General features: G+C 33.4%; 1 protein-coding gene across 3 annotated transcripts in view; it reads right to left on the minus strand.

Annotated features, from left to right (window-relative positions):
• LOC150100838 (serine/threonine-protein kinase Nek7-like) overlaps positions 1-22,004 on the minus strand; it is a 132,113-nt gene that overhangs the window by 78,978 nt on the left and 31,131 nt on the right. For all 3 annotated transcript variants that reach the window (XM_090401141.1, XM_090401143.1, XM_090401142.1), the window contains exon 5: positions 18,281-18,389. In XM_090401141.1, the coding sequence (XP_090257267.1) occupies positions 18,281-18,389 (109 nt within the window). The remainder of the gene's footprint in view (positions 1-18,280; positions 18,390-22,004) is intronic.

The following is a 22,004-nucleotide window of genomic DNA, read 5'->3' on the forward strand; positions in this document are numbered from 1 at the left end:
TGATAAAATTGCAGTTTGTGATTATTCTATGAGACTAAAAAGAATTACTTTTTAAGTGTTTTGCTGAATCTTGTTGTTGTTTAAGGCGAAACTAGGTTGAAATCCTAACGGATGAGAATTGTGAAAGCCTTATATATATGTTCTAGCAGTAAATGATGCACTCAGCTGAGTAGAATCTAAATACTTTATAGAATGCATAAATGATTTTCTAATTGTATTGATCTTAATAGAGTTCTTGTTTCTTATGTAAAAATAATTTTTTGAGAGAATTAAATATCTTGTTTAACTTGATTCTTGTGCTTGCCTAATTTCAGTTTCATTGCACCGCTCATTAAAATACGAATCTTGTGGAAAACCCTATGTATAAGAAAGAAAATTTTGGCCTGTAGTAAGTTTACGTTGTTGTTGTTGTGCTATTTGATGCTTGATTCCTTCACAATAATTGTGTGATTTCAAACATAGAGTGGTGCAGTATAATAAAAATTTTCTTTATGTTTGAATGTGGGGTCAACCAATAACTAGCAAATATAATATTGGATGAAAGACAAAACCAACACAATCATATTAAAAATAAAGATATTTAAAAGGAACTTGAAATTGTTAACATCAAAACATGTGAGCATTCTGTTTAATACATCTGAGATGGTATTAAACAGAATGGGAGAAAAAAGGTTAGCAACATGTTTGATGCAGTAATTAGCACCTTAGTAGACTGCAACGTAAGATCTGAAAATATTGGAGTTCTGACGGATAAGACTAATTTGAAGAAAAATTAGTGATAGGAAGTTACTAATAATGGAAACTTTTTATGTAAATACTATCATATCTTATACAGTAAATTAATCAAAACAAAGGCTAAAGAATGCTAAGAAATTAAAAATAAACACTATAAAAAGAGATTCAAGAGAATTGATATATTTGCTGGCCTGGTTGGCCAAGTAGTTAGCATACCAGTTCTTCAACTAACAGGCCGTGGGTTTGAATCCCGCTGTGGGCATGTGTAAAGAGATTGTTTTATACTCCGAGTGTTTATTAGTTGCACAAGGGTTCAATTCTGATTGGTGCAATGACTTTTAACTATTTATTTTAGAATCCGAAAAATCACTGATTCAAGACCAAATTAAGAAAAAAAATATATATATATATATATATATATATACACACACACACACACACACATATATATTTAATGAAACTAAAACAATATATACATTTTAAATAAAATCACATAAAAAATTACAAAATTAACTGGATTCAAGACCTAAAATAAATTTCCATTTCAGGGATTTTCTTATCCAAAAATATTAAATTCTTCATTCTCTAACACTCATTCTATTATTGGATTGTTTGACATGTACTTAATGAGATCTGGTAGACGTGATTAAGTAAACACCTGTTTTCACAACAACAAAATGTTCACCGGAGTCAGTTTCCTTGTTAGGCTCTTTCCAAAAATATAAAATTTTCTTCTTCTTTCCCATGGGATCCTTTTTTTTATTTATTATTATTTTTTTTTAAATTTCCCTTATGTAGAATACAATATTATTCTTCCTGTCTCGCTAAAGTATAAATATTCTTACCTCTTGTAGTTCTATTTGTCACACAATTTACTAATTTTTGTACCAGAGAATGAAGTTTCTTCTAGTATTTCATAAGCAAGATATCTAAGTTGAACTCTTCATGTTAAGCCACTTTACAGTTTCAAATTTCACCAATTGCTTTTTTCATAGTCATCTGGTGTTCTTAAGACAGAAGATGAAAATTCTGTGTTTCCTTGAACATTCAATTAAAACGTTGATCGCAATAACTTGTTTTATTTACTAGATACGTATTGACAGTCTCAACTCCCCCAGTTTAATGACTCTCAGTTCCATGATTCCTTTCGGAATCTTTTATTAATATTCTCCTGGCTGTCACATAAAACTTAAAAACTTTCTAAGAACAAAATTCTCTAGTTACCATTCTCAATTTTCCATTAGCTCTCCTTGTTTTCTTCATTACTCCAATACTGAATGCTTTCTCTGTCAGCTATCAATCACCCATCAAACTCTTCAGTGAGCATGCACACCATGTAAATGGCAAGCGAGAAGTTACGCATAATCGCTGACACATTTTCTTCATTAGTATAATGAGAATCTCTTTCCAAAACACAACAAAATATCTCAACACTTACAATAAAAAAAAAAGTTTGAAAGTAACATAACTAACAGAATCTAGTAAGTACATCAATTTCAAATTCTTTACATTTCATTTTTACAATAATAATATCAATAACGGGCACATCGCAAGTCCTGATATATGTGTTATGAAACTAATGATATATTAGAAGATAGAAACAATTGTAAAAAGATTCACAATTGTAAACTATGATTATTTTTACATGCAGGCCTGGTTGGCCAAGTAGTTAGTGTAACTGGTGTCCAACTAACAAGCCGTGGGTTTGAATCCTGCTGTGGGCATGGATATTTAGTCTTTAAGGTAGGAGATGAATTTCATTACCCGGTGTTAAACCACCACCACCTCCCTGCTTATTGGAGGCCTGAAGTGGCTTGAAAAAGTTCCCTGTTTGGTCTCTAGAGCAATGTTTAAATAAATAATAAAAATGCTACCCCAAAATACTTCATGATCTGACCCACGAAGCATATTAGAGAAGTAACAATTAGACTATTTTCAAAAGCTGAGATTAATCTGATCATTAATAGTTTACTGGGCAACAATCACATGCTTTCAGGCCTATTTTATATTCTGCATTATTATGCATAAATTTAGGTATTAAAAAGTCACTTTTTTAAATAGCAGTTCCACCCACATGCATGCATACAAAGGATTGCAAAACCAATGCTACATATGCCATGTAACCAGAATTAAAATGGTTGAACAAATTTTAGTGATGATTTCCAATGCTTCTTAATCAACATTCAACAAACCAGTCTTTGTTGTATGTATAAACATGGATATGCAGATATTCAAACTGATGCTCTGTTGTAAAATGCACCTAAAAGTTTTACTCAAATTGAAGTGACACTTTTTATGCTTCCATCAAACAACAAACATTACATAGCATTGTATAATACTAGACCATATGCTACAATGAAGACTGCAGAAAAAAGATGCAAGTATTTGAATGATATCTCTATTCTAAGTTTCAGAATACACACACACACACACACGATATAAAGCAAGGCTGTTGCAAAGAATGTTGAATTGGATTTAAACGGTATTGATGTGAACACAGATTGATAAGAAAATAACTATTTATTAACTTAAAAGTTAATATTTCACTGGTATTATATCCAGCATCTTCAGAGCACACAAACAAAGTTTGGTACAAATGCGAGACAACCACAATCTGGTGTAACAGTGGGGCTAGTATAAGTAATTGCAGCATGCAACACAAGACTAAAGTCCTAATGAAGAGCCATCTAAGTTAAAAAAAAAAAAAAAATTGTTGCGAAGAATGGTCAGAGGGAAGGAAGAACAAACAGGATGAAAAATTTTAGTCAGTTGGAAGTTAGATGAATGAGTCACTAAAAACTTATTAAAAGATGGCAGTTTAAGACAGAAAATGTGGAAATCAAAAATGTAAATTCTATGAGTAATACCAGAAAATATATGTAGAAAACGAATTCAAGAGAAATTTACTGCCTTTGTAATAAGGGGCAGAGAAAATTAGTGAGAAAGATATCAATTAAGCCTTGTAAATTCTCTCTTCTCTATACAGAATTAGGAATTTATGGAAAGATTTAGAACTGAAATTTATTCCGATCAAAGTTAAAAAGGTTATTCATTTCCTAGTGAAGAATGGTCCAAAGATCAGTGTTTAAGGATCGTGACAAAGAATTTTGTTGGTATGTATAGTGGTGGATGTGTAAAACAAGAAAGGATTATAGTATGCTAATATCAGCAAAAACAAATTAGACTTACCATCAACTTATGACAATAACTGGTATGCAGTTGGAAGAGAATGGGGAATGGGGGGGAGGGGGATCAGCAAAATTGGATATCTGCAAAACTTGCAGATATCCAAGCATTAGTTGCAAAGTTTGAGATAATGATCAATTCACCTCATGTACTCTGTATCCAGAGAAGAAATGCCTTACAGACAATTCTAGAACTTTTAGTGCAAGTTCTTTAACACACTGAAGAAATTCACCACATACTTCCAAAATATTCCATTGAAAGTCAACTGCATTTCTCTTAGCAAATCCTCAAAATGATTAAAATTCCCTGTCAAGAATTTCTAGTACACTGTGTATTATTAAACTAATTAAACCCTGCTGCCAAAGTATGTTTATGATGTGTAGAAAGTCAACATATATGCAAACTGGAAACTATCACAAATTAACTAAAAAAAATTCTACCATTTCTATTTATAGCTGTTTCATTTTCTTAGTCAATATGATTTATTAAAATCATCCATTATTATCATTCACTTTGCTTTTTCTTCCATTCACTAAATAGTTAACCATTAATTTTATCCTAAATTTTCTTTGTGGTGGTAACATACTCCCACTCTTAATTTTACACTTTCCACAGTTACTAAATGGCACACTATATCAAACTATTCTCTAATACATGAATGTAATCTCATACATAAGGAGTTTCTACATCAGCAGTAAAAATACCCCCTCACATTTCTAAACATATAAGTGCGGTTTAAACATGGTCTAAGTACACATATGTATACATAAACAGAAAATACTGTTTATTGCTTACCTCCAAACATCAAATATTTTAGAATGAATAAGTCATTCCATTTTGTGCAAGATGGCATGACTTATTCATTCCATCTTGCATAAAAAAACTTGGCACCCAGATGGTGCAAAGTTTTTTTTGTGACAAACACTGCATTCATTCCCCTCGCTGTTTTCACCAGAAACAAAAAATTCATGAGAACAGTGAAAATAGTCAGATGCTGAAACAAACTCCAATTCAGCATCAGCAGAATTCAAGATAGCATCACTAACACACAACAAAATATCCCTGGGAGGGGGGAGGAGTACCAAGGCAGTCAAAGAAAACAATTCAGCACACTGCAAGTGTGCTAGAGCCAAAAACTCCAGCTTCATTTTCAAACTACATTAACACATGCAAACAACTACAAAACAACTATCAACAAAGAGAAACCCAACTTCTGCCTATCTGCACTTCCACCTGTTGCTCCTCCAAATGGCATCACCATGAGATTATAGAAATAAAATGCTCATTGAAAGTGCTCCCCCACCCCTGCCAACCACTTGGTTACAAAGTAAATTATATTTGACAAGAAATTACATTCTTGTTTAATCCTTTACCCAAGTGCAAACAAACAAAGTTTACAGGTGAAGCATCTTCATGAGTAGGCTACTTGTATATATAGAAATTATTGATTTCACATCAACTGCCTCTGTATCCCATAATGGAAAAGCATTGTGGGAATGGCTACTACCCAGACTAGTTTTACCATTATTAAGGTCTGGTCAGCGTGAGCCAGATCCCGGAACATACCAAGGTCGATACTGAGGCAACTAATGTGAAGTCAAATAGCTTCTATACACAAGGTAGCCTAGTCATGAAAACTTTGTTACATTTGGGTAAAGGATTGGATTAAACAAGAATATAATTTTTCTCAAATATAAAAGACAAAGCTTGCCTTGCATTATTACTGTCCTCTACTTCTTGTATAATTTTAACTTATGGATCTCAGAGTTGCATGAAATATAAAACATTTGAGAGAGTACAACCACAGATTTGAGAGTTTTGATAAAAATCAGGAGAATGAAATAGTACCAATAGCATAATCATATTAAAAATGAAGATATTAGAAATAAACCTGAAATTTAGATCAGCTTAGATTAAATTTAGATAACAACGGAAGTTGACTTTTAGATATGTGATTCACATTAGCTTTGCTCATTTAAGGGGACTACTTAAGGATAAAAGCTAGATAACTGGGAGGGAGATCTCCACAAAACCTTTTAAGGAATGAACAGAACTGACTGGCTCCTAACATAATGTCCAGTCCTCACATTGGAATCCACCCTGTTGCTAAGTATCTGCCTGGATACTGAACAAAGATGAGTTGGCAATTTAGGATTTGCTAACAAAATTATATTTGCATTGACTTAAAACAAAATGATACTACAAGAAGGAATTTCTTGCCAGCTGAACCACTGCTAGTGTAAACAAGACCCACTGTTGTTGTTTTTTCCTTTATTTCAGAAAATCAGAGAGAACAATGAAAAAGACAGACTACAAACAGAATAAACATCAAGCAGATTTCAGAAGTGAACTATTGACTAAAACTATTAAAACAAAAATTATAGAAAAAAAAAGTTCATCATCATCAAATTCCTGATATGTACCCTCAAGGGGTGTACAGGATATGACAGTACTACATGAAAAAATTATATCATTACTAACTTCCTATCTACAATTTCCCTCCAAATCAGTCTGTTACTTGTCAAGACTCCAACATTATCAAATCTTATATTTCTATCGTCTAAGGCACTTTGTACCGTATCAATCCACCTATATCTCGGTCTTCCTCTGGGTCGTTTTGCTGCCAACCTGGCAGAGAACACTTGTTTTGCCAATCTTTCTTCGCCCATTCTGTTTATGTGACCATACCACCTGAGATTAGCTCTGCTAACGCATTCCTGGTTGCTGACAATGTCAAGTTCTTTCCTAATATCCTTGTTTATAATACAATATTGCCATTGATGCCATCTATTCACGCCTATAAGTATTCCCAGGACGCTCATATCTGCGGCCTCTAGTCTTTGATCAAGTGTTTTACTTCTGACCCAGCTCTCAGATCCATAAATTAAAACTGGTTTGAACACTGTCTTGTACACAGCTAATTTAGTGTACCGACTAATTTCTCTCTTATTCCATATGAATTTATTCAATTGACTTCACACCATACCAGCTTTGTTGATTCTGTTGTCTATTTCTATATTTAATTTACCATCGTCACTAAAAATCGTGCCTAAGTAGCTGAAATGTTTTACTTATTGTATAGGTTCTCAATTCACAACACAGTTAACATTTTCAATGATTCTGCCTATTTTCATTGTCTTTGTCTTTTTATTGCTGACCTCCATACCATATCTATTACAACAGTTATTCAATTTAGTCAGGGAATGTAGCAGACTTGCAGTGCATTTATTTAGAAGTATAACATCATCCGCATTAAGCAAAGAACTGATATTAACATCTCCAATTTTGATATCATGTTTAATACCACTTTCCTTCATAATGTGATCCATATAGATAATGAATAACAGAGGGGACAATGCAGGCCCTTGTCTCACACCAGATTTAGCATTAAACTATCTTCCTATACTTCCTTCAATTCTAACTGCTGACTTACAACTCAAATAAAGACTAAGTATTACTTGATATAATGCCCCATTGACACCATATAACTGTAGCGTATTGAATAGCTTCTCTCTTGGCACCTTGTCATATGTATTTTCCAAATCGACAAAACTTAGATACAGATCTTTGTTATATTCCCATGCTTTCTTGACTATTTGACGTCAAGTGAAGATCTGATCCTGACAGCCTCTATTTGGCCTGAATCCAGTTTGTTCTTTACCAAGCTTTTCTTCCACAATTCTTCTCAACCGTTTAAGTATACTGGCATAGATCTTGCCAGGAACACTCAGTAGGGAAATATCTCTGTAATTCTCACATTCAGTTTTATTTACCTTTTTATATATGGGAACTATGAGAGCTCTACTCCAATCATCAGGAATTCGTCCCTCTATCTAGGCATTCTGAACTATGCAGTGCAGCCACTGTAACTCTTATACCACCATACTTCAGCATTTCTGGTCGAATATCATCTACTCCTGCTGCCTTTCCACATTTCAAGCCTTTGATGGCTTTTTCTACTTCAAGTATGGATATGTATTCTTGACTGCATGCCTAGTAAGTGTTTTTTTACCACTGTGCAGTCATCACTGCTTGTTTCATTTAGCAGTTTTTCAAAGTAATTACTCCATACTTCAAGGATATCTTTTTTTCCCGTTTTCATGTCACCTTTATCATCTTTAACTCCTTTTACAGCAGTTTTTCCTTCATTCCTAAGCTTCTTCAACAACCTCTAGAATATTTTACCACCTTCTTGATATTTATTTTCTATATTCTTGTCAAAGTCCTCCCATGATTTTTGTTTAGCTAGTTTTACACAATGTTTAGCATTCCTGAATTTGTCTCTGTATTCTCTAAGAGCACAAGCTGACTTATTTGCCACCAACTTTTGATATGCTTTTTTCTTTTCCTTCACTGCCTCTTTAACTTCCTGTGTCCACCATGGTGTTCTAATTTTTCTATCCTTGCAGACAACTTCACCACATGCCTCGCTAGCTGAATCAATCAGGGCTTCCTTCAAGGCTTGATTCCTGTTCTCAAACTCTTTCATTTTTACTTCAATAATTTTTGTGTATTTTAGTCTACAGTTCACATCTGAGAGCTGCTCAACTTTTATTCGCTTTAAAACTTTATTACAAGTTATTCTTTTCAATATGAAATTTAATTTTATCCTGCTCTAGAATAAATAGTGATCACTTCTAATTTCAAATCCTCTGTACACTCTGGTGTCCTACACCAGGGAATAAACATCACTATCAACAATAACATAGTCAATGACACTTTTCTTATTCCTTGCCTCTTCTCTCCATGTGAATTTGTGCACATTTTTATGTTGGAACATGGTGTTAGTAATAACCAGTCCATGTCCTGAGCAAAAATCCAACAGGTATTTGCCATTATTATTAGCTTTTCTCTTTTCTCCAAATATTCCCAAAATATTTTTGTATGTCTCACATGGTATTTAGATCCCCAACTAGGATCAACTTTCCCTTTTTCATTGTGTCAGTTACTTTTTCTAAAGCCTCAAAAAATTTCTCCACTTCTATCTTAGTAGAACCTTCTGTGGGACCATAGGCACAAATAAGTCTCATTGTCCAGTTCCTCATTCTCATATTTGCCCACATTACTCTACTTGAGAATGACTGCCATTCAAGAAGATTAGCCTCATATTTTGTGTTGAATACTATAGCTACTCCTTCTTTTCCTTGATTGTCATTGCCTGAATATAACATTTTGTATTTATTGCTCAGAAAGATCTCATCAGTTTTGGTCTTTTTTGTTTCAGTCACCCCTATTATGTCGATCTGGTACTTATCTAATTCCTCAGCTAGCTCCATTTCTTTGCCATTCAGGCTTCTTATGTTATTAGTACCGATCTTTAACTCTGGTGATGTTGAGTTGGGGTGTGTTTTCAGATTTGTTCCAGTAGCTGGCTTTTTGCTGTTCGCCCTGGTTCCCTGGTGAAAACAATGGGGGGGGGGCCTTGTTTAACTGGGCGACACCCCAGCTGGCATGAAATTCTGTCATGTTGTACCATCATTTTTTATTTTGGTTTAACCAATAAGATTACAATTTGGTCGGCGGGATACTCAGTGGCAGATTAGAAAGAAAACTATGACTGACTGATTCAGCCAGGGATGCTTGTGGAGTTATCTGCAAGGATAGAAAAATCAGAACTACATAGTGAACTAAAGAAGTTAAACATGCAGTTGTGGGAAAAGACAGCATACTGAAATATAGAGAAAAATTTAGGAAAGTGAAGTAATGTACAACAATCAAGGGAAAACAGATAAGAATAAGCATCAGAAAATAAACAGGTGATAAATATCATGAAGGCAGCAAAGTGTTCTGAAGGCTACTAACAAAGCTTAGAAATGGTGGAAGATATTCTAGATATCTGGAGTAATTACTTTGAATTACTGCTAAATGAAATAAGTGACAGAACAGTGGCTTTTGTGTTTAAGGCTATATTGTGAGAGGTTTATTTAAAGTACTATAAAAATCACCTATAAAACAGGTGATTTTTATATAGCACCAAAAACACACAAGGACAACAGAGCAACAATAAAGAGCAATGTTAATCAGAATAAGAAACAAGTGGCATGTTTCTTATCCCGATGAACAGAAACATGCCAGTATGGAAAGTAATGAAGATAGTGAAAATTATTATTTTTAAAATCTCAATAAAAAAAAATTATTTAATAGACAATGTGTAAGTTAGAAAAGTCGAGCAGTGATTAAAGAGGGGGAAAGGACAAGAAAGTTAAACAACAAAAGGAGGACGTAAGAAAGCAGAATATAAAAAGGATGTTATATATGGCAATTCTATTACAAAACATGCCACTGATGACACTTTTCTGGGGGATCAAATCAAAAACTTAATGAATGTAATTGAAAAACAGAAAAGAAACTGTAGTTCTCTTAGGTATTAATGATTCAACTAGCAATAAATATAGTATCAGAAAAGACATGGAAGAACTTACTGGAAAATTCAAGAGCTCAGAATGAGAAATGGAAATCATTAGTTTGTTACCAAAAATCATTAATCTATTACCATGATATTACTGAATTAAGAAGGTCTATGATGGCAAATAATTTGATGCATAAACTGTGTAGAAGAAATGATTTAAAGTTTTTGGATGTGTGGAGAGAGTTCAGAGAAGAATGGATTATTTATGGGGAATGGCCTGCACTTGAATACATTTGGTAAGAACATACTACTTTGACTGAAAGAAAGGATAGGATAGGAGTCTGAAGAAATTATTTATTCATATTGCATTATACAAACTGTTTCACTAAACCACTAATAAATACATACAGATGCTTTTACACTACAGTGGCACTTCCTGAATTAAATAATCATATTCTAAAATTCATACTTCAATAACTTAAAATATTCAATAATTTAATTACTAACTGATAATGTTATTAATAGTGCTATATGAAGAGTTGTGAATCTAGTGATCCGGAATTAATATAATAACTGGAGCAAATTCTCTTGTAACATACATGCTGAATCTTCATTTGGATCTCATAATACTTGGATGAAAATGAAATATGAAAACAAATATACAATAATTTATTCTTCTTATATGAGTATAATAATAATAAATATAAATAGTAAATTAAAAATTAAAGTAAAATATAAATAGCAAAATTATCTTTCCATAGAATTTCAAATCTAGAATTTTTGGTAGAATCTCTTGTAACTTACTACGCAAGTTGTTTATATAAACAAGTTGATAGCAAAATATTTTATTATTATTATTATTATTGTGTGCAAAAACAAAATATGTGACTTAATATAGAGATTCAAGGAAACTAGATCATAATGGAAGGAATGGTGATAATCTATATGTAAAAGCACCTCGAATTATGCAATGGTGTTGTTATGAATATGCTTAATCATGGAGGTGATTATGATGAAAAGATTATTGTTGTGTGTTTTTCACATTTGGACTTATTACAGTATGTGCAGGAGTGTATAAGTGAAGCATTAGATATGAACAGAGATCTGAAAGTTGTTCCCATTTGGGTCATGCAGTTTACACAGGTATTTTTTTGGAAAGACAGAAAAGATAAGAGAGAATCCTCTCTCTCTCTCTCTATCCTTGGCTATGACAACTATCTGATGACTATGATGACGAATTTGAGTCCAGTTAGAGTAGAAAGCTATGACTACAATATTTGAAACTATCTGGTGTATAGAGTCTAATAAGATCAAATACACAGTGGTTTGATACAGATCTAATGAATTTTTTTTTTAAATATGATACCATACAGAAGGGATCTCAAAGCACTTATAAGCACATCAGTTTCATGTGTGGGATGCAGGTGGGGATTGGGATAGAAGTTGTTTGAGGAAGGCTGTTCCAGCAATAAAAAGGATAGATGGAATAAAAGAGGAAGAGGAGAAACAGGTTTGGTGTATTGGTAGCCAGTTTAGTGGAATGATGATCATTGAAGTATTTTAAAATAGACATGCTGAACACTGGATCTGAGAGGTGGAGCAACAGTATCATTTGATAGAGGTATCCACTGTAGTCGTTTAGGAAAACTTTCTCCAAGCATAGCTTCCACAATATTGCAGCTGGCAGAATTATGTCTTCTCCAATAGTGTGGGGCTTTTTGCACCTAGCTATTTCATATGCAACTTTGTAAGAAGCTAGTAAAGCTATTTTATTTACAGACAAAGCTTTTTTAATGCTAGATCTTTGCTTTTCAAAAAATTTAATTTTAACAGCAAAGACTTCTTGAGGTTTGTTAACATACTCCTCATGAAGTGTTTCCAAATGTCTTAAGTTTATTTGGTTTCATGCTATCAGCTGCCAAAATTTTCAAACAAATCACACACAGTGGTCTTTCTTCATCCTTTACTTCAGTCTTTGTAAAACCGGAATCTAAATATTCTGCTGCATACTTCCCTGATTTTACTTTCGGATGATATTTTATGAACCTGAATGTGTTGACGCTCCACAGTTGTCAGATGCCCACTTATGTCTAATTAAAAATTTATCCATTTTCCTATACTAGAAAAGATTGTTTTTATACCATGTATCACAGTCATTGCGAATAGGAGTAAAATAATGCCAACAATGACTTCTCATTGTTTATACTCACAGAAACATTTCCAGAATGATCGAGACTTCCCGTGATGAAATCGTGAATGTTTCCGAAAGGCCACAATGATTCAACAGTCTGTGCAGTGATACCAGATCTATGCAATTTTCGAAAAATTTGATGACATATTTAAATTTGTATGAATATTTAAAAATTTTAATTAATTCCCAATTTTTTTTTTGTTTCACTAACTTTTATGGGTTTTGTTAGTGTCTCAACACAAGAATTGTAAGGGGGGAGGAAGGTGGGCGCCACAAAAACTAATATTAAAAAATGGGGCACACATGAAAGAAGGTTGAGAAACATTGACTCAGACACAATTTTTATGATGATGGTAAATTAAATATGGAAATAGACAAGAAAATAAGTAAATCAGTATGAGAGGAAATTAAATTTATATTAACTATGGTTGAAATTAGTCAAAAGGTATGCAGCTCTATCCAAGATCGTGTTCAAACTAATTGTAATTTCTTCCTCTTAAGCTTCACAAACTCTTAAGGTTCTTAGCTGCAAGCTCCACAGTTCTTCATTTTTTCTATCCTTAGCCAACTCCTTCGGGTTTCACAGGTTCAGCTTTTGCATGTCCATTTCGATGTTATCCATCCATCTTCTGTGGGTCTTCCATTTGGGTGATGTAAAAAGTTCTCCTCACTAGCCTGTTATCCTCTATTCTTTCCAGGTGACCTAACCATCTGATGCGGACTAGCTCTAATTTCATTTATTATTAGTGGCTTCTTATAAAGTTCATAGAGTTCTTTATTTGTTTGCCTTCTCCATTCATCTGTCACAGAATCTTTAAATGGGCCAAAAATTTTTCTTAAGATTTTGTTTTTGAAGCGTTGTAATTGATCTTCATCAGCTTTTGTTGTATTCCATGGCTCTGCACCATATAATACAAGTGGTCTAATCAGCATTCTGTAGATAGAGATTTTAGATTCATATGACAGATTTCTAGATGAGAGGAAGTGCTGAAGCAAAAAATATGATTTATTACCTGCTTGGATTCTCATCTTTATTTCTGTTGTATCTTATTATGTTTAGTTATTATAGAGCCTAGATATTTAAATTGTATAGAGTTTTTCATGTCAGCAAACTGAATAGTTGATGGCTTATAGAGATCATTATCTCCAGATACTTTTCAATATTCTGTTTTATTTTAGTTAATATTAAGAACTATTTTTTCGGAAGAGGTTTTAGGTGATATCGCATCTCCTTGTTTTGAATGGCTGATGTTGAATGGCTCTGACAATATGTTGTTAGCCAGGACTTTACATTGATTTTCCTGTACACACATATTAACGAGTTGGATTAATTTTTCTGCCATTTCAAATTCGTTTAAGATTTTCCATAGATTTTCTTGATGTATGCTATTGTATGCTTTTTGGAAGTCAATGAAGAGATTATGACTTTCTTTATTGTATTCCTAATAATTTTCTAGAATGTCTCAAGATAAAAAGGTGATCAATGGGTGAACGACTTTTTCTGAATAACTTAGAATCTAAAAATTGGGTCAGTAAGTGGAAGTTAAAATTGGCTTAAAAAAAAAAAATTATATGGCAGCTAAACAGGTTAGCCTTCTTAAAGAGGTGCAGAGACACCAATACAATACCAAACTGTCAGAACTAAGAGCACGTTTCACTTAGCCAAAGTCCGCCGTATTTACAAATAGGCAAGTTTAGCACTATCGTGTGAACAGATTAGCACTACTCATGTGGAATTCTCAAAAATAAATGAAACTATCAATGCTCTACATGAAGAACTGTGTGATATTTTAAACTCAGAACTGTGGGACATCCTTAACAACATCTCTGATGCAACAGCAGATAAATTCATAAAAGTCAAAAAATGGCACTAGAAAAAATTTGAAATCTTAAAACATTGTAGTGGTATAAAATGATTGCAATTACAACAAAATCGCGTCATTGTGAATTTATCATTGGTACCCCTAATGGATAAAAGCTGTTAGCACATACTCCCAGGGAAGTTCCAAAAGCCAAAATAATGTCTTCCATTGAATGGGGAATATATGACCTGCCTCCAGCAATAGCCAATAACATTCGCTTGGATGAGGCGAACGTCTTAATCTATTCCAAGCCTCCAAGAAACAATATCTCAACAAAGGAAATCAGTGCTTTAAAAGAGCTATATAATAACAACATTGTATTAACTTAAGCAGACAAAGGTAATGAAACTGTGGTGATGAATTTAGCTGAATATGAAAGCAAAATGCACATTTTTACAAGATCAGTCTACATACCAAATCATAGATTGTGATACTACTAACTCTCAAAATAATCAAGTTTGTAAATTATTGAAGAAAGTCACTTTCCTGGCCAAAAGAAACATTTAACAAACTCAAGCCTTTTCATGTTAAAACACCCAGAATATACGGAGTACTTAAACCTCACAAACAAGATACACCCTTATGCCCTATTGTGGAGTATAGAGTCCCACATACAAACTTGCTAGACATTTAGCTAAATTACTAGCCGACTTCACAAACAATTCTCCTTTGTTAAAAATTCTGTTCGCCTAAAAAGTATTTTAGAAAACCATAACTTGAAAAGTTAGTTTATGAAGTGCCCTGTTCTTGTGACCTGGCTTACTATGGACAGCCAGGAAAAACTGCTGACATCTGCCTTGGTAAACATAAAAAAATACATCCAGCACTATCGTTATGGCAAGTCAGGTCTAGCAGGCCATGCCTTGGATACCTCTTCACACAGGATCAAATGGAAGTCATTATAAGTAAGAGATTGTTTCTGGAATCAACAGAACTTTAAAACATACTCCAAACCTCAACAAATATGGCTGTATAAATTTACCAAAAATCTGGGAGACAGTCATTTTAAGATCTAATTAATACTTGTTTTCTCTCTTTTTACAACATAGATGGTGCCTAATTAAGACTTTAGTTCTTTGTGTTGTCCATTACGATATTTTAAACTAGTCCCACTGTTATACCAAATTGTTGTTTCGTGTACTGTGAGGAACTGTTCTTGTGCTCTGAAAATGCTGGATATAACACCAGCAAAATATCAACAAATAATTTAATAAATATTAATTATTTTCTTATCATTCTGTGTCGTAATCAATACCATGAAAATAAATTAACATGTAATTAACATTGTTTTGGTCACTTAAACAGAATGAGAGAGAGGAAAGGTCAGCAAAACAGGTGTCCGATGCTATATGGCACAAAGAACAAGAGATCCAGGAGAAGAGCAAGGCTAAGTGGACTGATTCAGTTAAATTAATACTTTTAAAGATCAAAATCTAAGGTTAAGCATAATGGAGGAACCGACAAACAAAAAAGGAATTTGAAATAAAGCTGCTGTTAGGAAATACTATCCCAGTATTCTGTACATCTGTTGAGGGTAGATATCTGGAATTTCATGAACCTCCAGCATTGACAAATCAGATGTGATTTATCAAAGCAAATCACATCTGATCATAAAAGACAATCAGGATACAATACATTACATGCTTGCTGTAATCTTTAGCCAGAAAAATGTCAGAAGTCTTGATCCTGATCTGATGGTACCCATCCAATGTCATCTCTCTGCATTCTTTTATATTCAGGAGACATCTACCCAACAGCAAGAATCCATCCATCAATTCAATGGACGTCAGATGTTGCATCTTTTTTTGTTTTTTATGTTCCACACAGTCCTCACCAGGTGGTCCAGTCGTATGTTTTCTGGAGGTTTCAGCTTTCTGATCAGTTCACTGCAGCTACACCATCCATCCCAATGAAGGTCTACCCCTTCCTCTTTTTCCAGGAACTTTACCTTCTATTACTGTTGAGTAAGTCCTCCTTCCATCCTTTCAATGTGTCTGAAGTATTTCAGCTTCCTTCTGTCAATATCTTTAAGGAGGCCTAAAGTTTTGCTCATCTTTCCTAGCACCCATCCAGTTGACTGCTTTTCAGTATATGATACCCTCAAGCCTTCTGTAACACCACATCTCAAAACCAACTATCCTTTTCCTATCAGACTTCTCACATCTATAAGTCGCTGTTGAAAAAACAGCTGTCCAGAATTCTCAAACTTCTTGTGGAGATAGATCCATCCTTCCAGATTTTAGCAGTTCTTCACATTAATACTGTGATTCCAGGTATTCAAGCTGACTTCTGTTCTTTCTCCATTAAGGTACATATGTGTACACAGCATGGAAACAAGCTTATATTCAGTATAATCTAAAAACAGGAGATAAGTCTATTATCAAACTATCAATCCATTTCCTGTTATCTGCAGTTTTAAAATAATAAAGGTCAAAAATAGTCAACTTCCCCATCTAAATTCCCAGTTAATTAATGAGCAGGTTGCATCACACTTTCCACAGAAAGTTTTGGAGAAAAATGTGGAGTCATTCTGGGCATTTCTAGGCAATCTGATTACATTTACCACAGAAGCCTATTTCACTCGCTGTATCCTGGTAGATGGCTGATTCTTTTCAACAAAGTCCTGGAACAATGCAAGCATTCCAGGACACAGTCCTATCACTTGCCCTGTTTTTTTCCCTATATATATATATATGACTTCTTCATACTAACCTCAAACCTTATGCATAGTGGTGCTGATGATCACATGGCAGTATTCAATTTTAACCTCAAATACTACACAGTCATTATATTGTGTTATCTATGATAACAGTGAATCTTTCTTTTCTTGAGCTGATGTTTCTAAACTTTCCTGCCATAAACAAATCACATCCATAGCTTTTAGTTTCCAAAATACTTTGCATCATTTTCTGCTCAAGACACTACTCTTCATTTGCCCAGTCATTAACTCTGCAGTTTAGTAATACATTTAAAACCTTCTTAAACTTTGGATAATCAATGATCCCTTTCTCACAGATGCATTCCAACTGTTGTCTAAAGGGCAGCCTGTTTCTGTCCTGTGTGTTTTCTACAGACACTGTACACTGAACTAGTATACTTCATTTTCTCACTTTTTTGTTAATCTTAGAATAAGCAGTAGTGGCTCAGCATCTATTCACAGTCCAACTGCAAACCCTTCAAACCTGATTCTCTTCCTTTGTTTCATCTATCTCTATTCTCTGGAATAGCATTCTTCCCCTAAGTGTTTCTCAAGTACTGCAACCTTCAAGCTATTCAAGAAAGAATTTTGGCAGGTTTCTTTCTTAATCCCTACCCACATAATTCATGTGCTGTAGGTTCTAGAAGCTCTCGTGTGTGGGCTGTTTTTGCTCTTTAGAGCAGTGTTTCTCAATTTATCTATCCCAGTCCCAGCTGTAGTACACAAGTACTACAGGTACTTGTGTACTACAGCTGGGACTGGGATAGAAAAATTGATAGAAAAACTGAGAAACACTGCTCTGAAGAACAAAAACAGCCATTTTTGAGCCATTTAAAACATCCAAATTAGAAAGGCGAAGGTATTATACTGGGCAATGAAAATTATTTACAACTTCAAACATTCCAGAGGAATTCAAACCAGCAGCTTGATGGATGGGAGCCTAAATGGCTAAGTAGATACTTTGCACTCATATATTTTGCATCTTACATCTAACAAAATACCTTTTATACAAAAACAGACATAAGCTTGCAATGACTCCACACAAGAGATCCATTTGCTGAAAATAACTTCATGGTTGGGCTTGATTCTAGTCATCAGGTGGTATCATAATGTAAACACTTCATTCTTAATTCTAAATCAGTTTAAAGTAGTAAATATATATAAAGTTTTAGATATATGATGCAAAAATATTACTTCTTTTTTACCATAATGAATAACAATATGCTGAATACATACATGCTGATTACATGCAGTCTCACCTCTATGCATAATTCGTTTCGAGTGCATATGCTCCAGACCACTACAGACTTGTACAAAATATTTCCAAATTGTTCTTTCAGGTATGAGTCGCTGCTGTCTCTTGAAATGCTGAAAATACACACAGCTGTATGTTTAATTAGATTTCTAAATAAATCTAAGACAAAATAAGAAAATAGTTGAGATTAAATTTTATGATTTCTTCCCATTCTATACATACTAAAATATATATATGACAAAACTTGGTTTCTGTAATGATATACAAGCATTTAAAATTCTAAGTTAACAAATCACAAGAATGACCTTAAATCACATATTTTTAACACAGTGTATATAATTGACATCTAAAACTCGATTAATGAATTTAATACTTTTTTTAAAGATGAATGTACTGCTGTTTATATTTGGAGTGTCATTTAAATAAGCAAATGTTTCTCTCTGGTTACATCAAGTTTCCTTGCAGTGATATTTGCTTTTGGAGAGGGAATAGGAGGGAGGACAACTAATGCTATATGAGTCTAGTATATTATGCCTGTAAATTGTGTATACTCTGCTGGTCATTCATTTGCAAGATAAAAAAACTTTCCAGAAGGGAAACCCTTCTACCATCTCATGAGAACAGCTGACTCACATTCAGTCAAAAAGTTTTTACCAAAGGTGCTTTATATCTTGGATGGAATTTCACCCTATTTGTCTGCCCTTTAGTTGGAAAGAGCAGACAAATAGGGTGAAATAAACCATGATATGTATTACAAACACCAGATATATTTTTGCATAATATATGTAGTGAAAGTGAATTTCTTTGCTAAAAAAAAACACATGTTAACCAATTAAGATGGCCAAATTTTTAATTTGTTATTCATGTAAAAAAGAAACATTATTTAAATGGAAATATGTGATGATTTTCTGGAATCTTGCCACTGGAGGACAGTTCAAAATTTACATTAAATAAAATATAAAGTAAGTTGATTAATCAGTTTACCAATCTTATAAAAAAAGCTCTAGCTAATTCCCAAACAATTCTTTCTAGTTTGTATTTGGTTTCATGAATAACTTTAGTCTGTTTTCACTGGATCCTGTGATCACCATTCATGTGTTTGGGTTTGCCAAACTTGATTTACCATACTATCTGTTTTGATGTCATATTTTAATATATTTCTCAATTTTTCAGGTTTTCTTTAGATGTCCAGCAAAACAATAGCTGTCACTGAAGGATATACAAACATTTTGAGGGATTATGCCTGTTGAAACATGCATAGAGAGAGCTCTTTTAAATCCTTGTGAAATAAATTTATTTCCCTGTATCAAAAACTAGATAATTTTATTCACCCCCACATTTCAAAGACTAGACTGGTTGGATAGATCAGATATATGTGATGCACTGAAGGAGATAATCAATGCACTTTGGGAATAAATTAAAAGCAGTTTGTTGGAATGCTGAGCATAAGGAAAAAAATGGAAAAATTAATGACAAAGTACTTGTAAATAAAAAAACATTCTGTAATTTAATTATTGTGATAAATTTTCAGAATTAGTGCTGCCAGAGTATTGCAAAATAAGATTATTCGACACAAAAAGCAACACCTATTATTTACAGTATACAGCACTAAAAAACAGACAGCAAATGCATGTATATGACAAAATTAATTCAGTTTATTTTTAAAATGAGTTTGTCTATAAATATTTTATTTGGTTTGGTTCTACAACAGCATCCTCAGAGTTCTGCAGTCTGACATCAACTTCAATGGTACTATATAATCACTTTATAGGTATGCGGTGGTGGGGAGTCACCAACTAGGGACTCATTTTTTTTTAATTTTTGCTCAACTGACTGTTTCAGCATATATAGTTCACCCAGTAGACGATAAAAGCACTACTCAGAAATGAATCACTACATGTTTCTATAATAGGAAAAAAAAAAAAAAAACACTATTAGTCCAGATGATTTAGTTTACTTTTAGGTGACTAATCATTGCAATAAGTTTTGTAGTACTAGCTAAATGTCAGAGCATATACATTGCACTGATTCATACTAACTGGCCAAGGAATTAGAAAAATATCTCACATGTCAGATGTTAACATGAGTGTAACTCCACTATGGTCACCTATTATATCACAGTCAAGTGTTTATTATTGGATCTGGTGAATTTATAAGCTTCATTAATGTAAACTTGCTACATTAATGCTACATACGTATTGGTATGTTTATCAGTCTGTAAAGAACAAATTCATGCATTTTATCAGTGATAAAAGACCATTTATTATTATTTTATTATTTTTTTAAAATAATACCAGTTTTCACTATGTTTTCATTTCTAACATTTGCATGTCTTGAATCATTTTCATGGAAAAACGCAAACACTGAAAACTTTCAGCATCATAAACTCTCAATAAATTAAAACTATTAGGTCTCCACATATTAGTACATTTCTGAATTCTGATCAGCTTTAAAACATTGTTGGATGGACAGGGCCAGTGATGTCATATGACATGGATGCAACTCAGAAAACAAGCAAAAAAACATTTAGTTCAAAATCAATATAAAGAAATATTCTGAGAAAATAAATGTCTCTTTCTCAACTTTCCATGTTTTAATATCCAAATTTTGTTGATTATCACCATAATTGGTGATAATCAACAAAATAGTGAATGTTGGTCATTAGTAATGACCACAATTCTGCTAGTAATCTAATAAGTAAGGAAAACATACAAAAAACTATTTATGAAATAAAACATGAAACTGATATCACAATTAAACTGAAACTTCTTTTCCAATTTATTTTTACTTAGTCAACTAAAAATTCTCACTTGTCATGGACAAGCATATTTTTCAAGCCTTGAAGATCTGTCGGATGGTTTGCATTTTGAATGTCTTTAACAGGCATTTAAAATAACTTGAATGGCAGATGCTAAGTGACAAGTAAACAAACTGTTAGGATGGAAACTAGATAGCTTTTAAATATAGATAATAATATAAATGGGTATATTATAATATAATAGATAATATAATATAAACCGACTGAGTTACGGAGGCAGTGATGATAAAGAAGGTATTCGGAAGAGTGACTTATTATATGAAGGGAACAACCCCTGCCTCTGTAGCTCAGTCGGTACAGATGAAGTCCTTTATGACAAGTAAACAAACTGTTAGGATGGAAGCTAGATAGCTTTTAAATATAGGTAATAATATAAATGGGTGCAAAAGTGATAATGAAGGTATTCGGAAGAGTGACTTATTATATGAAGGGAACAACCCCTGCCTCCGTAGCTCAATCGGTACAGATGAAGCATTTTGATCAGAAAGACTTAGGTTCGATTTCTGTCTATGATGTGAGGAACCTTTATCTGGTCTCTTTCAACTAAAGGTGAGTTAGCCAGTCTCATATGGTGGTAAAGAGTGAAAAAACCCCAGAAACTAGAGTTTTTCATTCCCTCAAATCAGAAAAACCAGCCAGTAGAACATACATAATTTACAGACAAGAATACTTAGAGGCATAGGGGTAACTGCCTTATCCTTGTATTACGGTTAGGAAATTCAAGGGTACTTGGAAGGCTATGGGCACTTAACTGACTATTAAAACTACTAATGAATGAATGAATGAATGACTCCTGGACACTGTGGGATTGGATAATTTTTACTTCTCCTCCTAGGTTCCCAACAACTGGGGGGGGGGGTTATCTGTTACACTGATGAGTTGACTGAGTGGAGTGGGAAAGAGTTTGTGA

The sequence above is a fragment of the Typopeltis vanoorti genome, chromosome 12 (assembly GCF_054136105.1).
Source record: "Typopeltis vanoorti isolate ZY-2024b chromosome 12, IOZ_Tvanoo_1.0, whole genome shotgun sequence".
Lineage (NCBI taxonomy): Eukaryota > Metazoa > Arthropoda > Arachnida > Uropygi > Thelyphonidae > Typopeltis > Typopeltis vanoorti.